General features: G+C 37.9%; 2 protein-coding genes across 3 annotated transcripts; one reads left to right on the top strand and one right to left on the bottom strand.

The window, feature by feature from the left end:
• Window positions 1-1,387: 1,387 nt before the first annotated feature.
• LOC116204023 lies at window positions 1,388-6,990 on the bottom strand. Its single transcript, XM_031536052.1, has 4 exons — window positions 6,231-6,990; window positions 4,981-5,404; window positions 1,879-2,421; window positions 1,388-1,736 (listed from the first exon to the last, which is right to left on the bottom strand). The coding sequence occupies exons 1-4, from the start codon at window positions 6,752-6,754 to the stop codon at window positions 1,635-1,637; spliced, it is 1,593 nt and encodes a 530-aa protein (XP_031391912.1). The 5' UTR covers window positions 6,755-6,990; the 3' UTR covers window positions 1,388-1,634.
• A 6,730-nt stretch (window positions 6,991-13,720) lies between these two features.
• Window positions 13,721-17,809, top strand: LOC116205180 (probable polygalacturonase). 2 transcript variants are annotated; one of them, XM_031537687.1, is made up of 6 exons: window positions 13,721-14,132; window positions 14,295-14,699; window positions 15,562-15,682; window positions 15,794-15,968; window positions 16,076-16,146; window positions 16,349-17,809. In XM_031537687.1, exons 2-6 carry the CDS (start codon window positions 14,334-14,336, stop codon window positions 17,050-17,052), a joined length of 1,437 nt encoding a protein of 478 aa, XP_031393547.1. In that variant the 5' UTR covers window positions 13,721-14,132; window positions 14,295-14,333; the 3' UTR covers window positions 17,053-17,809. The 2 variants fall into 2 exon arrangements, with proteins under 2 accessions (XP_031393547.1, XP_031393548.1); XM_031537688.1 differs by lacking the exon at window positions 13,721-14,132 and having other exon boundaries at window positions 14,186-14,699.
• The last annotated feature ends 1,800 nt before the right edge of the window (window positions 17,810-19,609 follow it).

The following is a 19,609-nucleotide window of genomic DNA, read 5'->3' as shown; positions in this document are numbered from 1 at the left end:
CTTATTCGAAGTTAATTTGTTATATTAGAATGATGATAACTAAATCCATTGTGTTACTTATATTTATACAAAAATTAGGTTACAAATTTATGGAGATACTTGATTACATATTTATGATTAAATGTTATATATCTTGACATGCGGCAATGCCCGGGCCTTATAAGCTAGTTAAAATTAAAATCAAAACCATGCAGGGACTCATGCGCGAGAGCAGAGATCTCCATACTCCCAGCAGCAGCAATGGCAGACGAGATGTTGAATAAATCCAAAAAATCTCAAGGAACTGAATTTACATGGAGGATGTAAACTTATATATATAGTTCCAAATCTAATAATTCCGGATAGAATTCGATCCACAGTTTCCTCTCAAGTAATAATCCCCAGCAATAATATGTAATTATATAATCGTCCGATAAGCAAGAGAGCGAGATAGAGGTCTCCTGTATAATTAACCTGCGGAAGAAAAGAATCGATCTATAGGCTTAATTATTTGAAAAAACACCATCTTTACACTTTTCTTCTAATTCTAGCATGATCTTTTAAAAATTGCACCGATAAGCATGACCTATCCTTTATTTTCAAATTTAGTACGACGTTAAATTTTCCGTCAATTTTAATGGCAGGACCATGTGCCGTAATGTTATTGGATGAGTGGGTCTCATGTTTTTTATTTAAGGCTTAATTACCCAAAAAAACACAACATTTATATTTTTTTCTTATTTTAACACAACCTTTCGTTTTAATCTAAAATTTAGCACTACGTTGAATTTTTTATCAATTTTAACTTGGATGAGTAAACCCCGCAATTTTATTTAATTAAAAAGTTTCTGAAACTTTAAAAAGAAAAGGAAAAATCGACTGAGGTCCCGAAGGAGGAGAGGGGTCCGCAGTGGTGACCTCAACTGTGGCCACCACCGCTCCAATCGGGTCCGCAGTGACCCCCTTCATCTCCGCCAACCCCAATAGGGTGGTGGTGACTGCAGTTGAGGTCACCACCATCGGAAAAGGAGACCCTAAATAAATCAAAAGCCCCTTTTCCCTTTTTAAAAAAATTTCAGAAATTTTTTAATTAAAAAATGCGGAACATACTCATCCAATAACTTTGCAACATGAGACAGTATGGTTAAAATTGACGAAAAATTTTAACTTCGTATTAGATTTAGAACTAAAACGAAACATCGAACTGAAATTTAAAAAAAAAATGTAGAGATCGTACTTTTTTTTGGTAATTAAGCCTTAAATAAAAATATGAGACCCACGTATTCAATAACATTACGACACGAGACACTACCGTTAAAATTGACGAAAATTTAACGCCATACAAGATTTGAAACTAAAATGAAATATCGTGCTTTTTGTGATATTTCCGAAATATCGTGCTAAAAAATATTGTAAATGTCGTATTTTTTTTGGGTAATTAAGTTATATATATAATGCGATGGTATCCTAATAAAAAGGATAAGTAAAATGGCTTAATCATGATTTTAGACGACGCATAGTAATTAGCTGAGTGATCGATGTCACCGATTAAATCGGCGGCCGATTTCCACCAATTTAAGTCGTTTAATGATGGGAGGGGGCACGGCACGGCAGGCTCAACAATCTGATATGATACATATATATATATATATATATCATAATTCGACAACCTCGTCTTCTCCGCAAACTCCCACATTGATCACCATAGTGTTCCCCTTCTTCGTGGGCATTACCCTGCAGCAATTCCTCCTTGGAGCCTATTCAGAAACAACGCACCAGCCATATTTCAATATTGGACAACATATTAATTGTAATTCCAAGTTCTATTATATATAAAATCATCCCAGACTTTTAAAAATTAATAAATTATTAACTAATTTCACAGCACGAATCGCATACCTTTTCCCAAAGATTCGGATCAGGTTTCTTGTACACCTCCACTCTTTGGATCCTCGACGGGTCGGCCATCTTCCACTTGCAGTTCGGGTCCGAGGCCCATTTCCTGACGTACTCGCTGGCGGTCTCATTTTTACCCGGATTATAGAGAGCATTGGACAGGAAATACACTGATGGCTTCTGGCAGGGGTTCCTGCTGACGGGCCGGGTGTTGAACGAGAACCCGGTCTGATCCGCTCTCTTGTACCAATGGAGGAACGTGCGGGAGGGAATCTCGAGGTCCCGGGGCAAGTATATGCCTCGGAGTACCTGGACAGCGTAGCCCCACGAGACAGATACGGTCCAGCTCCGGGTCCTGTCGTAGCAAATGGACTGCTGCAAGAGCCCGGCAGAGTCCAATTTCATTGGGCTCATTAGGCGTTGGAGCGCCTGCAACCGGCCCATGTTGGGGAATATGGGCTCAACCACGTCTATGTGGTGGAGCGAGACCAGAGGCGTCACTGGATGCGACACAAGAAGCCCAAACAGGTTCCCATACACATCATACTAGGAAAAAAAAATCGTAATTAATCAAAGAAGGCAAGAACAAAAAACCTATACGTACAGAAAAAAAAAAGAAGAGAGAGAGAGAGATTATTGCTAGTTTTATTAAGAACTCTGTTTCCAATTAATTAGGCTAGAAATTGACATGCTCTGTAATATACGACTGCGAAAGTATTGATTTCTTTTGTTTGTTGTTGAATATTAAGTACTTTTAACGAAGTGGGGGTGAACCAAACCAACACTAATGTTGTTGTTCTTTATTGAATGATATGAAATTCTAAACCATAATGATTACCGGGGGGGTGGGGGTGGTTAATTTAATTGCATAGTTTTAATGTCCTTTGGGTGGGAATGTTGTTGTGATTGTTGTAGTTATGAATGGAGGAGAAGTTGACCTACCAGGCGAACGAGCAAAGTGGACAAACAAATAAGCCAACTATATGTGGACCGCATTTATTTAGGAATAGCTACGACGGACACATAAATGTTCATTCAAGTCTCCCAATGCGGCACAACAGGATCGTCCCCACTAATTCAGTGCCACGTTTACACAATCTTGTTATTAGTGTATACCCAACCCATCATCCGATCCATCCATCCATCGACTCTACCGACAATTTCTGTTTGGTTTTATGCAATGTTTACCCCTCTTCTTTAGTTGAGCATCTATTACGCCGACTGTCTAGTTCTTCTTCGATTTTTTGTTTTTTTTTTATATTAAAAAAAGAACCAAAAAAAATTCTACATATGGGTGATTTATAAAAGAAAGAGAGCTTGTCATTTTTCAGGTTCAACAACATCCATCGAATCTCAATTGAAATCAGACTGAGAATACTAATCCATCGAATCTCAATTCAATCGGGAATACTACCCCCCCTAATCCTTGGTTTGGTAACTGATCCAATACCAGTTGCCTAGCATAAAATTAACTATATAAAGCTAGTTGAAAATACTGACTTATAATCAATATAATCATTGATTTTAGGGTTTTAAGAGTTTTTAGGGAAACAAAAAAAATCATTGATTCGTATCGTATTTGGTAGGCATTATAACAGAAATTGAGTCATCATGAAATTTTTATTTGAAAGAAGAGAATATGGACTATTGACAATCGCATCAAACGGAGGAGCAAAGGACGCCATTGTCGGCATCGATGAGCTCATAATTTGGGATTTTGGTCAATGAGATCTTAGAAGGGATGAATAGTAAAATAGGTTTTTCAGTTTAGGGAAACGAATATCAGAAATTTTATTTTCCCTTTGACGCGGTTTCTATAGACACTACACGGTTCAAACTATGAACGGTTCAGAGAAGATGGTAGGTAGGTAGCAGGGAATTTTTCGGCAGTACACATATACATATAGACATACAATTGAAAAGGACTGGAAAACAACTCAGTTTAATAAGACATTTTGACCCTTCCCGTTTAGGATAGGAAATACTACTCTAGCAATTTTTATATCCATATCTAAAAAATTAATTGATTTAATTTAAGTCGGATTAAATCACTAAAGAGTAAAACTTTTCCATTCACGAGAGTCAGACTCGAGTTCTTGCTTAAAGGGCAAAAAATGTCAAACCACTTAAATTAATTTATATTGCTAATACTACTATAATTATTATTATTATTATTATTATCACTACTACAGATGAAACACTTCTAATTATAAATTTTTTCAATTTATAAATTCAAATCCGACATTTTATTTAAGAGAGAAAATGTCCCAAACTATTTGATTGATTCAAACCGTGTCTATTTCTAAATTAAAAGGAGCTTGTGTGGGTGGCTGATTTCTGCATTTTCTTTTTCTCCTTTTGTGACCTCTTCTCTGAATAAAGAATTGACTGGGGCCTGGGAGTGGGAGAGAAGCTTTCCCCTTTTTTTTTTCTTTTTAAATTATTTTATTTATTTAAATAAATAAATAAATAAAGCGAGTAACTCAGTTTGAAAGGGCAAACTAATATGTGACACGCGGCCTAAGAAAGAAAACCAAACAAGTAACAGCTGACACGCGGAGAAAAAGTACAAAAGCTCCCGTCAAACGCGATGGCACCAGCAGAATCCAACATTTTCAAGACCCCCCCAACCCCCGCGATAATTGACTCTGTCAATTTGTCTCACTCTCGCAATCAGCGGTCTATTTGGTCAAAAATGAAATGACAAATATTTGACTCTAATGAGCAAATTAGGAAGACAACTACACACTTCGACTTAACTCTCCGATGCAACGAAAGGAAAAAAAAGGAGTTAATCACCTAACTGAAAGGACTTAATTAATTACTTTACCAGAATCTTCTCAACCTACCTTTGAGTATCGGAATTAGTCCGATTTCCTAGATTGTTGGACAATAATTTTTTTTTTATTCGATTACAATATGAACCCCACGAGCATGGTGTAATTCTTTTTCTTCTTTGTTATACACCAGATTGTTAATTATTAATTATTAAGCTTCTAATCCAATAACACAATCAAATCACAGTAAGAAAATATATATATATATATATATTGAGAGTCAAAAATTGGAAGTGGAACTGGAAGGAAGAGGAGGAGGAGTAGTCACCTGGTGGAAGCCTGGCTCTCGGGTCAGTGGAACGCCCAGCTCCGCCATGCAGGCCTGGATCCGATCATCCGAACCGTAGAGGCCCGGGTACCTTCTGATGCAGCGGTCCTGCATCCTCTCCAACGCCCGCGCGAGCGGGTAGCTGATGGCAAACCCGCCGCCCCCAAAGGCCATGTTGTAGGAGAAGTAGATGTTTTGGAGGTGGCTCTCCGAGGAGCTGCCAATGTAGTACATCTGACTGTGGTCGTACTTGGACAGCACCCGGATCAGGTTCTCCGGAACAAAGACTGTGTCATCGTCCCCCATCACCAGCCACCTCATGCCATCCTCCTGCCCCCTCGACCTCATCGCTCTCAGTGTCTCCGACACAATCCTCGATATCCGTATTGCCGACCGATGCCCCCTCGGGTTGCTGTACTTGAAACTGATGTCCGAGCACATACACGTGATCCAAACACAACACATCGAAAATGCATCTAATTAGCATCGCATAATAATAATAATAATAATAATAATAACAACTGGGGAGACATGGAAATTGGAAATGAAACAGGAGTCGTCCTAAATTAAATTAGGCAAGGTTTTGGACCGTCTTCCTTATTACTCGGCGGTTAAACAAATGAAGAAGCCGGCAGAACTACTCTACTTCATAATAGTATACAACGATATTTTTCTTTGCCTCTATTAAACAAACAAACTAACTAATGCGATGAACCAAAATCAAGTGGAACAACAACTTTTCTGATGCCCAAGAAGCTAATATGCTATCATTTTTTTTTCTTTTTTTGCTATTAATTTGCTATCATTTATACACAAGAAAATTGAGAACTTCATCAAGTATTCCATTTCTCTAAATATAATAATTCAGCTGGAATTGGAATATGGAACTCTTTTAACACCACATTATATAATCGACAGGGAATAAAAGCAGGAAAAGGGAGATTCACAATCTATAATATCATATCAAATCAGATTGGCCAAATATCCGTTCCACTTATTTTATGCAATCTCTACACAAGCGATCAAATGTCAATTTATATAATGATCGGTGCGTACTTTGTGAGACCAAATTTTATCGTCTTTAACAAATTGCAGCAGAAAATTGCGGAATCTAACATTAATTAAGCATAGAACTCACTGATGCTTCCGATTTGCGGCAAGACCGATGGATGAAATAATTAATCAAAAGGAAATTTGATTGAACGAAACTAAAGCTAGCGAAATAAAATTAAAAATAATAGGGCACGGACCTTGAAGTGTTGGTGGAGATCAAGAGCTGGGGCAGGAGACGCCGGTCGGTGTTGTTCTTGACGGGGAGGTCCAGCCAAACGATGCCTTTCATGTGCTGGGGTTTCCACCACAGCTTGATGTACTCCTTCCTCCGATCCCACAGCCTCGAGGAGGCAGCGATCCCGAACACCAGGTGCTGCAACCCCGTCTTCTCCTTGTCAATCTCAAGCCGAGGGACCTGGCCGAGAGTCTTCTGGTGGGGGCGAAGGATACTGAAACTGAGGACGTCTTCGGAGGGGCGGATGCATGGGGGAGGGGAGAAGGCGAATTTGAGGGAGTAGAAGAAGTAGGCGATGGAGATGAAGGCGAAGAGCCAAACGATGAATTTTGGGAGGGAGAAGGGAGATGATGGGTTTGAAGAGGTAATTGGGATCTTCATGCTATGGCTCACCATGGTGATGAGATATTCCCATGTACTATTATTATTATCGATCTTATTATTCTTCTGCTGTTGTAGTTGTGGTGCGTTATTATCCTTTTTCATCGGAAATAAATAATAACACACCACGAACACAAACGAAAACGCAAAATTAAGCTCTTCTCTTCTCTTCTCTTCTCTTCTCTTCTAATCTCTTCTCTTCTAACTATGTAATGTAACGAAGGTTCGGAAAGGGAGGGGAACTGGAGAAGGGCAGAGCAAAAGCAGAGCAGAGGTCGCTTAGGAAGAAGAAGATATACAGAAACAGAATCCACCTGAGAGAACCCCCGATGGATTTTCTTTATGGCTGAATATATATATATACACACATATATATTATATCATATTATTTTATTATATTATCGTTTTATGAATTATTTATTTAAAACTTTGACGAACGTGGCCCAATTGATTTTAGGTGATTTGATATCTGTTTCGCTTAAATAAATCTTAAGTTCAAATTTTGCGGAAGAAAAAATTTTACAGTTGAAAGAACTTTTTACGCCTTAGCAGATCAACGATCTTTATTCCTTTCAAAAGTCAGGTCGTATGTAATTTTATTGATATCATAATTAAAATATAATTTTCAAATGTTATTGAATAATAATAATAGTAATAGAACAAATACATATAACTTGTATACTGGTCTTCGAAGCCCTTCGACTTCTCCGCAGACCTTCAACTTCTTCGCAATGCATTTATTATTATCCCATGAAAGATATATAATTGTGTTGATGAGTCTTCCAAATGATCTTATTTTAAAAGGAAAAGAAAAAAAGAGTAAAATTGGAACCTCTAGGGACAAGTTCAATATGGAATTTGGCAGTCTCCACCTAAAACTTAAGTTCCCGAAGTTAACCAATCCTTACCCCCAAAATCAAATAATATGCTTCTATTGTACCATATTCGATGTCGATAAGATTCACCCTATTTATTGTTGGACTCTTTAAATTATCTTGGAACTATATATATATATATATATATATATATATATACACACACAATATATAGTTTGCAAAGTATTATATTTTATTGTTAGTTAAGTTTTATAATTCATAAAATATTTTCGTTTGGAAATACTTTTCGATATTTTACAAAATATATTGCTTTTTATACTTGCGATAGTTTCCATTTTTGCAGGGAGGTAAAAATTATGGCTAGAACATATAAGTTTATTCAGATCTTCTGATTTTCCTTGGAAAAATTTATTACTCATCAGTAATTGATATTTTTATTGGCAAAAAAGTCAAATTTTTTCGGTGAATTAGGGGGTCGAACCCCAGCTTAAATTAAATTAAAATTAAATAAAAAAAATCATGGGTATGCAAGACCATCAACTGCATCATTTAAAAGTAGAGAATGCATTGCCTCAGGAGGTGTACCAAAAAATTAAATTTTATTCAATCGTACAATTTTGTATCCGCTGGGAATTGATGTGTTAATCACTCCTACTGCAACATTTTAAATTTCAAGAAATTTTTAAAGTACAATATATATAATATTGCAGTAACTAAAAATGTAGACAAACGATCTTGGATATTCTAGAATATTTGGAACGAGTAAACAGAGATTTTTCAAGATATTCTAATATGAATCGTGAAATAAAGAACTCTTGAGTTAGTCATATAAGCTTAAGCTTTCTTATGTGAGAGAAAAGAGAAATAAATTGAATAAATGGAGGATTAAAATGGAACACTAGCTTTAATTAAGAAACAAGGCAACAACCCAACCAGCACAATGTCGCGGGTGATATCATTTTTCATCAATTTTTATATTTATCATAATAATTTGTTAATAACCAATTAATAAAGAGTATAATTGAACCTAATGATACAATTAAATTTATGTGTAAAAATCACGAAATTTCTATTGATAATAAATTATCTAGATTTTCCAAAGTATCTAATTACATAATCATAATTGCAATATAATATATTAGTTTGAAGTTGTCTACTAATTTTATGTGAACGAATTTTACTTGCTGTTGCAATCCAAATTCACTAAAAGTATCTATTGGTCACAATGAAGTCCATGCCTAGGCAAAAATTAGTTTCGGTGATCAGCAAGTGAACGTAACCTTACATTTTTAATAAAAAGATAAAGACGTTTGTGATATTACGAATAAAAAAGACTTACATTGGTGATAAATTAATTGAAATAGGCTTTCTATAATGTGGGTTAATTTTTAAGTGATTTGGTATTTATTCCCCTTAAGTAAAGTCTCGAATGTGAGTATTGTGATCAAAGAAAATCACAATTATAGGCCGATATCGATTGGATTTAGATTAATCGAACCCATTCGACTTTCGGATGGTAGATGGTGCACACCAAGAAAAATAGTATACTTAAATTAAATAAAAAATTTATAATAATAATTTTTTAAAATTATAAAAGGCATTGGTAATGTCACGAATAAAAAAAAAAGGACTTGAAGTGGTGATAAACTAATTGAAGTAGGCATTCATGGTGATCATAAAAACCATGATTTTAGGCCGATATAGCTTGAATTTAGATTCATCGGACCCATCAACTGTTGAATAGGAGTTGATACACGTCGGAAAATATATTACAGTTAAATTAGATAAAAAAATTTTAAAATTAATAAATTAAAAAAGGATGGGTCAGAGGGTGGAGATCCACCCTCCGTGCCACGTCCTTAACAATATCTTAAGTGTGAGTTTTGTGATCGGAGAAAACCCACAATTGTAGATCAATACCGCTCGAATTTAGATCAGTCGAATCTGTTCGGTTTAGATGGTAAGTGATACGCACCGGAAAAACTATTATACTTATATTAAATAAAAATTTTTAAAATTAATATATATTTTTTTTAAAGGAAGGAAGTATGTGAGTGAGAGTAAGAAAATCCACCATGCTCCCTCTTTTGATCATATGGACCCGTTTTTATTTTTTACTTTAATTATTGAAGATCCCGGCACGGCATGGCATTGGTAATTATTGGGCTTTGATTGGTAGAAAATGGTATTGAATCGTGATACCGATCAAACCCTAACCTCATACCATTTACTTTTCTTCTTCTATATATCACTAACTGCAATTGCTTGGCGAAAATCCACGAGAGGTAGACAGTTAACTAACTTCTTGCTGCCGTCTCTTCCGGGAAAATTAGGTTTCTTATGCAAATTATTAGTTAGTTGAGATAGATAATGATGGAATATACATTGACGAAATTATTGGAGGACTAATTCGTTAATGAGGTTCCCTTCCATCAAGAGAGAGCGCTTAATTTTCCTAAACCTCGTAAGTATATATATATATGATAAAGCTTATTATAACCACAATGCAGTCCCCAGTAATAATCATTACTTTCACTCCAATTAAAAGCAAAGAAATTGATGCCTCGAGTCCATATAATATTGTAGTAGCTGATGTTAGATAAACGTTTACAGCTATCTTTCACACTTTAAGGAATTTGGAGACACGAGGACGTGATCGCGTGAGAATGAAACTTTTGAACTAAAGCCAGCGGCACATGGGAAGGAGACCGATACGACAATGGAGGGCCCATTTATCTGAGGCCCAGCGATAGAATGGGAGGTCCAGCAACCCAACGTGAAGAGACAGCCCATTAACATGATTTTTGGACGGGAAACCACCCAGGAAGGATCCGTTAAAAAACTGACTCGAGTCCGAGCAGGATCTTACCCGAAATCACGGCGCAACCAATATTTGGTCCGGCGGAAAGGCGAGATTTGATTCTGATCAAGGTAAGATTTGGCGATCTCTAGAACCTCCGTGGGGAGGCTGCCCGTGCCCGCCCTTTGATCTTCTTCTTCTTCTTTTTTTCCCCCTGAATTAAGATTAGATAGGTGAATTTTGCCCTTTAGAAGCCCTCCTCTTGTCACATGCACTGCACAGTTCTATTGCCAATTGCCAAGCGAGAGAATCGAAGTGAATGAAGTAATAAAATTGAAAGGTGAACCGATCAGTCATATATCTAAAGGCGAAGCTACCTTCCTCTGGCTCTGGATCAGCGTGTTGTTGGGCCCTCGGGCTTCTCCTGTTCGCCCCAAATTCTATATATGGACCGACGAAGTTCACGTGCGCCTGCCAGCCCATTTACTTGGACTGGAAATAGTTAAGTTATCCAAGAAAAGTAAAAGAAAGATTAAAGGATTCATTCATTTTAAAAAAGAAGAAGAATCGCCATAAACAAAAGTTAAAATTGAAGATCGTACTTTCAAAATTATCTTGTTTATGACACTTTAACTTTCATTAACTTTTTATTAGAAAAACATATAAATTTTCTGAATTTTAAAGAATAAACAAATTTGAGAAATTTGAAAATATAAGACGCAAAGAAGTGTAAATTGAAAATAAAATTAATAAATTGAAGGTGCTCGGAGAGGAGATATGTACAGTGGTGGAAGGCCCTCGCTCGTCGCCTCATTGGAATTTGATTATTTGTTTAAGAGACAAAATTAGGCGGATAAAATTTTGGCATTTGTCAACCTCGAAACCAACTGCCACCGCTTAACTAAAATTGTGACTTTCTCAACATCAAGACCTCACCAGCCTCTGCTTGCTGTCTCCTTTTATTATGTATTTTCTTTTCCTTTTTATGATTTTATTTTTTCCTAATATTATTTAATTAATTTTTCGGTAGATTATTTATTCATTATTTAATTCTAATTCTTTTAAAGAAATTAATGAAAAACGGACAACTTATCGATAAAATGGAAAACCTAATTGGAAAGTGTACAAAAATGAGCTATAAACAAAAATAATTTTGAATGTTCGTGCTATATAATTTTTAACAAACTTCGGTTTTTGTTATATTTAGCAAAAAAAAAAAAAGATAGTCGGATATGAGTTTGTTTTTCAAATTAATCCTAAAATAAATGGGAATATTATTATTTATACCGTGAGAGAAGTTCTTTCATTATCTCATGCAGCAATCGTTATCTATATAAAGTCATAAAAGATTGTTCAATCCTTTTATAGTGGCCAGCCTCATCTCTCGTTTTTTCATAGACTTCATCTGCTAATTAATAAGTGCATCTGAAATACGGTATTAAAAAAAAAACAATTTGATTGAAATGCATAATATTAATAAGTATCTAATATTTAAATGTGTAGTCATCTATGCTTAGCAAACATCGACAAATGCTTATATGGTTCTCCACAATCATTGACACAAAAATCTATATGAGTTTTCGAGCACTTAGCTTAGCAAGATACCATTTCTAAAGTAATTTGTGCAATCTATAAAAAAGGGTGGTCAAGTGCATGCGACATCTGCCTGCAAAACACATTTATAAGAAAACAAATTGAGAAGAGGAAGAAAAGGTGGCACGCACGTGAAGTGCACTAACGTGAGTGACACTACAGTGGATGGATTCGGATTTTAATTATCGACTGATTTGATGGCACTGACAAAAACATACAATTAATATTTTACCCAAAAAAAAATTTCAGGGATTTAACATAATATTAAAAAGAATCTCATGTATCTATTAAATTCTAAATTTAAAACTTTTTAAAGTCGTCGGAGTGCTTTTGGCCTGATTACCGTTTCCATGCGCCATTGGGGTTCAAAGAATCATTAGGCATAAGTCAAGCAAAACTCGGATACGTCAGATAAAAAAAATATATATATATATATATATAATACAATTAATTAAAATTGCGTTTTCGAGAAGGTACCTCGTATTGCGTTGTCAAAGAGGGAAAATATATATATATATATATTTATTTATTTTTTAAAAAAAGAAGGTTGTCTCGTGAAAGTTTTGGGCCTCAAGAATCAGAGTGGGCCCAACGAAAGCTACACGAAGTTAGGGGATGGGTCCTATATTATATTTGTTTTTATCAAAAAGAATAATAATGTTACCTCACTAAGTTACACCCGTGAAGGGAAGTGACAGTGAAGTGGGTCGGTGCAAATAGTGGGCAGGCGTGCGTGGGAGCCCCACTCTCACTCACGGATTACATATGAGGTGTGATAATATCCTAATAATAAATTAATAAAAATGACTGTAGCAATGCATATAAAAATAAATTTTAGAGTAAATACTTAGTGTAACTTACTTTTAATTCGATATTCGGTAGTAACTACTAGAATTTTTATTTCACTGCACTAAATTCACGAGTCATCCTTGTAATTCAAAAAAAATCTAATATTTAATAAATAGCTCATCATTGAATTATTGGGTTGCACCACCATTTCCGTTGATTGAAAGATAAATTTTTTCCTTGGTCGCTCACCTGACTCACGGGATGAGAAGAAATGAGAGGCCCAATAATAATCCGAAGAAAGCGAAAGTCTTGTGGGCCCCAGCCCACTCCCCAGACACCTAAAAATTAAAATTATTCCAACACCAACCGTCCAATCTAAAAATAGATTCCCAAACCACTCCAAATCCTCGTATGGTTTCCCCTCCCCTTCCCTTACCCTCTAATTCCATCCTTTATTCCTTTTCCCGAGTTCACAGTAGCCCTCTCTCTCTCTCTCTCTCTGGCCCTCCACTCTTTACCGCCGTTGCTCACCCTTCACATAAGCCGCTGATTTTGATCGCATTTAGCTCTTATCACTTTTCTGAATTTTGTGATTTTCCTTTTTCGATTTAAATATGCCATATAAATAATGAATTATTGCTTAAAGAAAATTCATGCCATAAGAGATTTACCTCTTAATGAATCAATCGGTCTCAAATTGAATTGGTTAAAATCCATTGAGTTTTCAAATCTTACAGTGCACACCAAAAAAAAAAAATGAATTGTTGCTTATCCTCTTACGAAGGAGGCCGAGTGCGGTCAACATTGCAGGTAGTTGGGCAACAATACCAAGTGCATGTCACTACGCAAACACTTTCGAAATTTGATGATTGTCTAGTTGGTTGGGTGTGGGGCTCATGGCAATGGCAATGGATTTTACACTCTTTTGATTGTTTTTTAAGCTTGGAAAAAGGCAATCTCCTCCTAATAGAGGCAAAAGAAAGCACATTCCAGTTCCACTTACCACTTCCACTTCCACTAACTATAATAGGGAAGAAAACCAAACTTTCAATTTCAACCATGAAAAAGCATTTCTATCTTCCTTCTTTTACTTCCAAGAACAAGAATAGCAGCAGCGCCCCCGCCCCCCAATGGTTGAATTTTATATGCAATTCAGGTGTCCAAAATTCACTGAGAATATCTCTAGGCCAAGGCCAAATTGATGTTCGAACTAGATTAGAGAGCATCTCATCTCATGGCTTTATTGAAGAAAAAAATTGTCAAAGAAGCAAGGGAAAAAAAACAGAGAAAAAAAAAGAAAAAAGAAAAAAGAAGAAGGATAGAACAGAGGATGCCATGCCAATTGCCAAGCCACTCCCCTCACTATAAATATATCCCGCCCAGCTCCGTCTGACTCCGCACAAAACAATTCCCTACACGACAGTGCACTTGTCGACAAATCACGTGAAAGCCCAACAAGTACCAAGTAAATTCATTAGCTTAGCTTTGCTTAGGCTTAGGCTTAGCTAGCTTTTTTATCTTCACATTTCCATAAGTTTATTTACTTTTCTTCCGGATTCCCCCCCGGCCCACGATCATGAGATGAGAGTAATGGAAAACGCTGCAATTTTGCTATATATATTTGCAGGGATCTGCAGGAAGAGTTAATACAGTTATTCGGGCAGCCATGAACATAGCTGTCTTGCCCCTTCTTGTGGTGGCAGCGGCACTTTCGGTGTCACTAACAGGAGGAGGGGCTGAGGCCAGAAAAGTGACGAAGTTGGAGTCTACATCTGCATCTACTGATGTGGTATATAATGCCATCAGCTGCAGGGCTCACAGTGCTTCCGTGACCGACTTCGGAGCGGTTGGTGATGGCCAGACCTCCAACACCAAGGCCTTCCAGGATGCAGTCAAGCAGCTGAGCCGCTTTGCCTCGGACGGCGGGGTTCAGCTTTACGTCCCCGCTGGGAAATGGTTGACCGGAAGCTTCAGCTTGACCAGCCACTTCACTCTCTATCTCCACAGGGATGCTGTTCTTCTTGCTTCCCAGGTTTGGTTCTTCAAATCTCACTCGCATATTAATTAGTTCTCAGCGCCTTCACAGATATTAATTTTGACAGTCCTGTCTGTCTGTTTCCGGCCGGGCAACAGTATCTTATCAAAATATCATTTACCTACGCACCTAATGCGGGCCTCTGTATAAACTTTGTGCAATGTGATTAATTGCAATTGCATGGATTACACCAACCCACCACCACAAGGCATATCCGGACCCTCACACTTTGGGGAGGGGTTGCTTCCGGAGCCGCTTTGCGCTTTTAAGTCTTGCTTGCCTTGACTGAGGAGCGTGGGGACTACAGAGCCTACACACACACACATATATATGGCCTCCACATTGTGAGGATCCATGGCTTTTACCACATTCATCACAATCCAGCACAAACTACATTTGGTCCGAGCTCGTACAGAAAGGGTAGTTGGGTTACGTCCACCATCATATTATCCAATTCCTCACAAGGGACTCTGTGCAACTTTAAGCCATCATATTAATTATATGCTGCAGAAGAAGAATCTCAGTGAACCCTTATGTTTCCTTGCTTGAGGAACACTTTTATAACGTTTAGTTTTTGAATTGAGTTGAGTTGAGATGTGATTTTAATTGGGTTGTAATGATTGTATTGTTGAATTATGAGAAAAAATATGAAAAAGTAATGAATAGTTGAAAGAATTTAGTATTAAAAATTAAATTTAATATAATGGAGTTGTATGTGAGTTTATGTATGGAACCCACCTTTTTTACTTTGAAGAGTTGATTTTTTGTTGTGTAGTGAGTAGAGTTAAATTTAGAGTTAAAATTTTAAAATCTAATTGCGAAATCAAACGAAACTTTTGTATTGAACCAACCGATTCAGGACATGAACGAATGGCCAGTGCTTAAACCACTGCCATCTTATGGAAGAGGAAGGGATGCGGCTGCTGGAAGGTACCAGAGCCTCATATTTGGGACGAACCTCGCTGATGTTGTTGTCACAGGTAATTCCCCCCATAATTTCCTCATGATTGTTCTAATTATTTTCTACAGAAAAAAAAAACTCGGTTTTGTGCTCCAGTGATCAGTCTCATGCATCCCATTTCTGCGGTCAGGGAACAATGGTACGATAGACGGCCAGGGAGCATTCTGGTGGCAGAAATTCCACGGTGGCAAGCTGAAGTATACCCGGCCATACCTCGTGGAGTTCATGTACTCTGATACCATCCAAATCTCAAACTTGACTCTCCTCAACTCTCCTTCTTGGAATGTTCATCCCGTTTACAGCAGGTAATTGGTCAATAAACAGTGTTGTGATTGGACATGAATCGATTCGTTGAGCTGAGCTCTCTTATGTATAAGATCGTACCGGCGACTGAGGAGTTTTGAATTTGCAGCAATGTGCTTGTGCAAGGCATCACGATCCTCGCCCCTGTCAAATCTCCGAACACCGACGGGATCAACCCAGGTAATTAGGCATGCACTATAATTTCTCAAACCAAAGAAAAGAATAGAAGTGAGATTTTTCTGGACATGATGTTTAGAGACACCCCCAGTGCTAAGAAAATGGTTGCACGCACCATACCGTTAACATAATGGCTGGCGCTAAATGCATAGTTAGTATATTCCGACTAGCTTATATATATAAGTACTTTCGGTTCATTTCTCAGACTCCTGCACAAATGTCAAAATCGAAGACTGTTACATAGTTTCGGGAGACGACTGTGTGGCGGTCAAGAGTGGATGGGATGAGTATGGGATCTCATACGGGATGCCGACTCAACAGCTCATAATCCGACGCCTCACCTGCATTTCTCCCTACAGTGCCACCATCGCCCTGGGGAGCGAGATGTCAGGAGGGATCCGAGACGTTCGTGCCGAGGACATAACTGCTATAAACACCGAGTCAGGAATCAGAATCAAGACCGCTGTTGGGAGAGGAGCCTATGTGAAGGACATTTACGTGAAAAGAATGGTCATGCACACGATGAAATGGGCGTTTAAGATGGATGGGGATTATAAATCCCATCCCGATAGTCACTACGATCCAAATGCATTGCCGGTAATTCAGAACATCAATTACAGAGACATGGTGGCCGAGAACGTGTCGGTAGCAGCGAGATTTAATGGGATTTCTGGTGACCCGTTTAGTGGAATCTGCATAGCGAACGTGACGCTGGGGATGGCAGCAAAGTCGAAGAAGTACCCTTGGACATGCACAGACGTTCAGGGGATGACGAGCGGGGTGAGCCCTCGGCCGTGCGAAGCACTGCCTGACCAGGGGCCTGAGAAGATCAATGCGTGTGATTTCCCTGAGGAGAGCCTGCCAATCGATGAGCTGGAGGTGAAGCAGTGTACTTATAGAATGGATTAAATTAAGATTATGATGATGAGGTCTTCTGTATGTACCATGAAATGCATATATATATATATATATCCAGTTTTTATGAGGAAGATGGACTTGGGGAAAAGCTGATCCCTCATCAATGGATTTCTACTAGGTCTAAAGGCTAAGTGGGTGGGTGTGTCAGTCAGCAATTGCCCACCATACCTCCCATCACACAAACAAAGCATTGACGATTGAGGCCCAAATTCTTCGGATCACACGCCCTTTCCTGAACCAACACTATCCTATGGAACGGAAAGGAAACTCTCCCTAAAATCTATCTATGCAAGTAAACCAAGGGTTGGAAATGACACCTGTTGACAACTCAATATTTTGCACAATGGGCTGGGTCAAGAGATCCAATATTTAGGGCCCGAGCCTAAGAACGAGGAGCCCAAAATCCAAAGCAAAAGCTCGGAACGTGGAGAAAATCATTGGGCCGGCAAGGAGGAATCAGAAACTAAGATCGCGCATTGACTGGGATAGGATAGAGGCGGGCGAAGATCAGGCGAGAACAAATGGGGCTTGATCAATGGCCAATGAAGAAGGGAGGAAGGAAGGAAGGAAGGTCACTTTGATTATGGCTGATACCAGCTCCATGATCGTAGCCAGAATTACATCTTAGGCTTTAAAATGATAATGAATTGTATTTTTATTGCGTTTCGTTTATTTTAAGAAAGTGGCTCAAGTATCTGGCTCTTTTCTCTGATAGGCAAATCTATATATTATTGTACGTTTGTAAAAATTCGGGCACACGCAGTCAATAAGAAAACTTTATTTTTACTCTTTACACGATTATTCTCTTTACTGCACTTCTATCTTTTATTCTCTACGAGAAAGAGTTTCGTACCTACCTACCGATCGTACTTTGCTTTTAGAGCTTTGAACCTACCATTCTCTATACTAAAATGTGCGCTACTTCCTCTTTGATACAATTCAATTCTTAATTAAAAAAAAAAAAAAAAAGAACACCTCATAGACAGGTAGGCCGCGCTTGCCACCTGTCGTGCTCTCATGCATTTGGCAGGAAATGGACCGGTCCCTCTAAAATGGGACCGGTCCGGTTCTATTTCCTTTCTCGGCTCCCATGAAAACCGGGACCCCAATTTTTCATGACATTTGATTTGCAAGAAAAGGTTGGTAAGGAAAGGATAAAGGAGGAGGGAAATTATGATTAGGTTAGGGAGAGATTTGTATTTCTAGTTTTTCAAACGATGTGGGCCCACAGTGTTGAATTTTAGCCTTTACCTTTTTGATCCTTTTTACTTAAAAGACAATAACAGAACAGATAGGCGAATGGGGTCGGAGGGCTTTAGGTGCTCGGTGGAGCCCACTGAACCCCCATGTATGATTGATAAGCCCTCCTCCTGCCTTCGTGTGTAAAATCAAATCAAATCAATCCCCCCTTACTGGTCCACATCTACTTCAAGGTTCTCGTACATATAAACGCGCCATAACATATACATATGTCGACTGTATGCATGTACATTTCTCCGCTGTGTCGTAAAATCCTGCGAAATTTGAGCTCAAATCACGGAATAATAAACGTTACTATTATAAAAATGTAAATTATGTGAACCGGGTGCTGGGGTTAGGGTTTATCTTGTTGATGAATGACAAAATATGTTTTTTTTTTTTTTTTTTTGGGGTTAATCCCTTTCCTGTTCCTCTTCCATTAGTCTGAATGATCGGAAAACTTACATTTGGTATCTACGCATTGTTTTCCGAGAGTGCTCGCTCATATATACATACTTACTTCTCAGTATTAACTGTATACGTTTCTGAATGACGAGCGCATTATACAATAATAACTAGTTTTAGAAAGTCTGGCCTCCTGAGTTTTCATTGTTCCTGAAAGACGATACGGCATTATTGGTGAAGTGAATCAAAGAGGAGAGTGTCTCCATGTCACCTTTTTTTTTTTTAATTTAATGGTGAAAAAGGAAACTTCATTAAACTTAATCAGTCATGAACTGACAGAGCGATTACATAAAGGGAGGTCAAAAGCCCCCACAGTATCCTAAAAAAGGAGTCGCCTAATGGAAGGAGGAGGATAGGAAATGGAAACGAGTGAATCATGGAGACTTGAGAGTCTCCATGTCACCTAACCACATCTTAACAGCAATTTTGACTTGCAGCCTCCTCCTCCTCCGTCGTCCTGCGACTCCTGCCCCGAGAAGGGGGGGTGGGGGTGGGGTGGGGTGGGGTCCCAACTCAATGTTCTGTTCTCCCTAACGGACCCGCCCAAATTATCGAGACTTTATTCTCTCTCTCTCTCTCTCTATTACTTATTTTATTTATTGTTAGTGAATGGCATTAATCTATTTGGATCCGTCTAACACGAAATCTAAGTCACGATAATATATTTAGTACTTTTATTTTAAGTATTTAGTATTTGTGATTAGTATGAGTATTTTCTAATTAATTTCATTTTTAGTTCAAGTGTTCAGTAAATTAATATTTAGTATAATCTATCTCAAATAATAAACACATGCGTGAATTAAAGTACAAAAAAATGTCACGTTAACACAATTTTCCTAATTTA

The sequence above is a fragment of the Punica granatum genome, chromosome 4 (assembly GCF_007655135.1).
Source record: "Punica granatum isolate Tunisia-2019 chromosome 4, ASM765513v2, whole genome shotgun sequence".
NCBI lineage: Eukaryota > Viridiplantae > Streptophyta > Magnoliopsida > Myrtales > Lythraceae > Punica > Punica granatum.
Note: the sequence above shows the minus strand (reverse complement) of the source record. Positions and strands in the feature narration are given on the sequence as shown.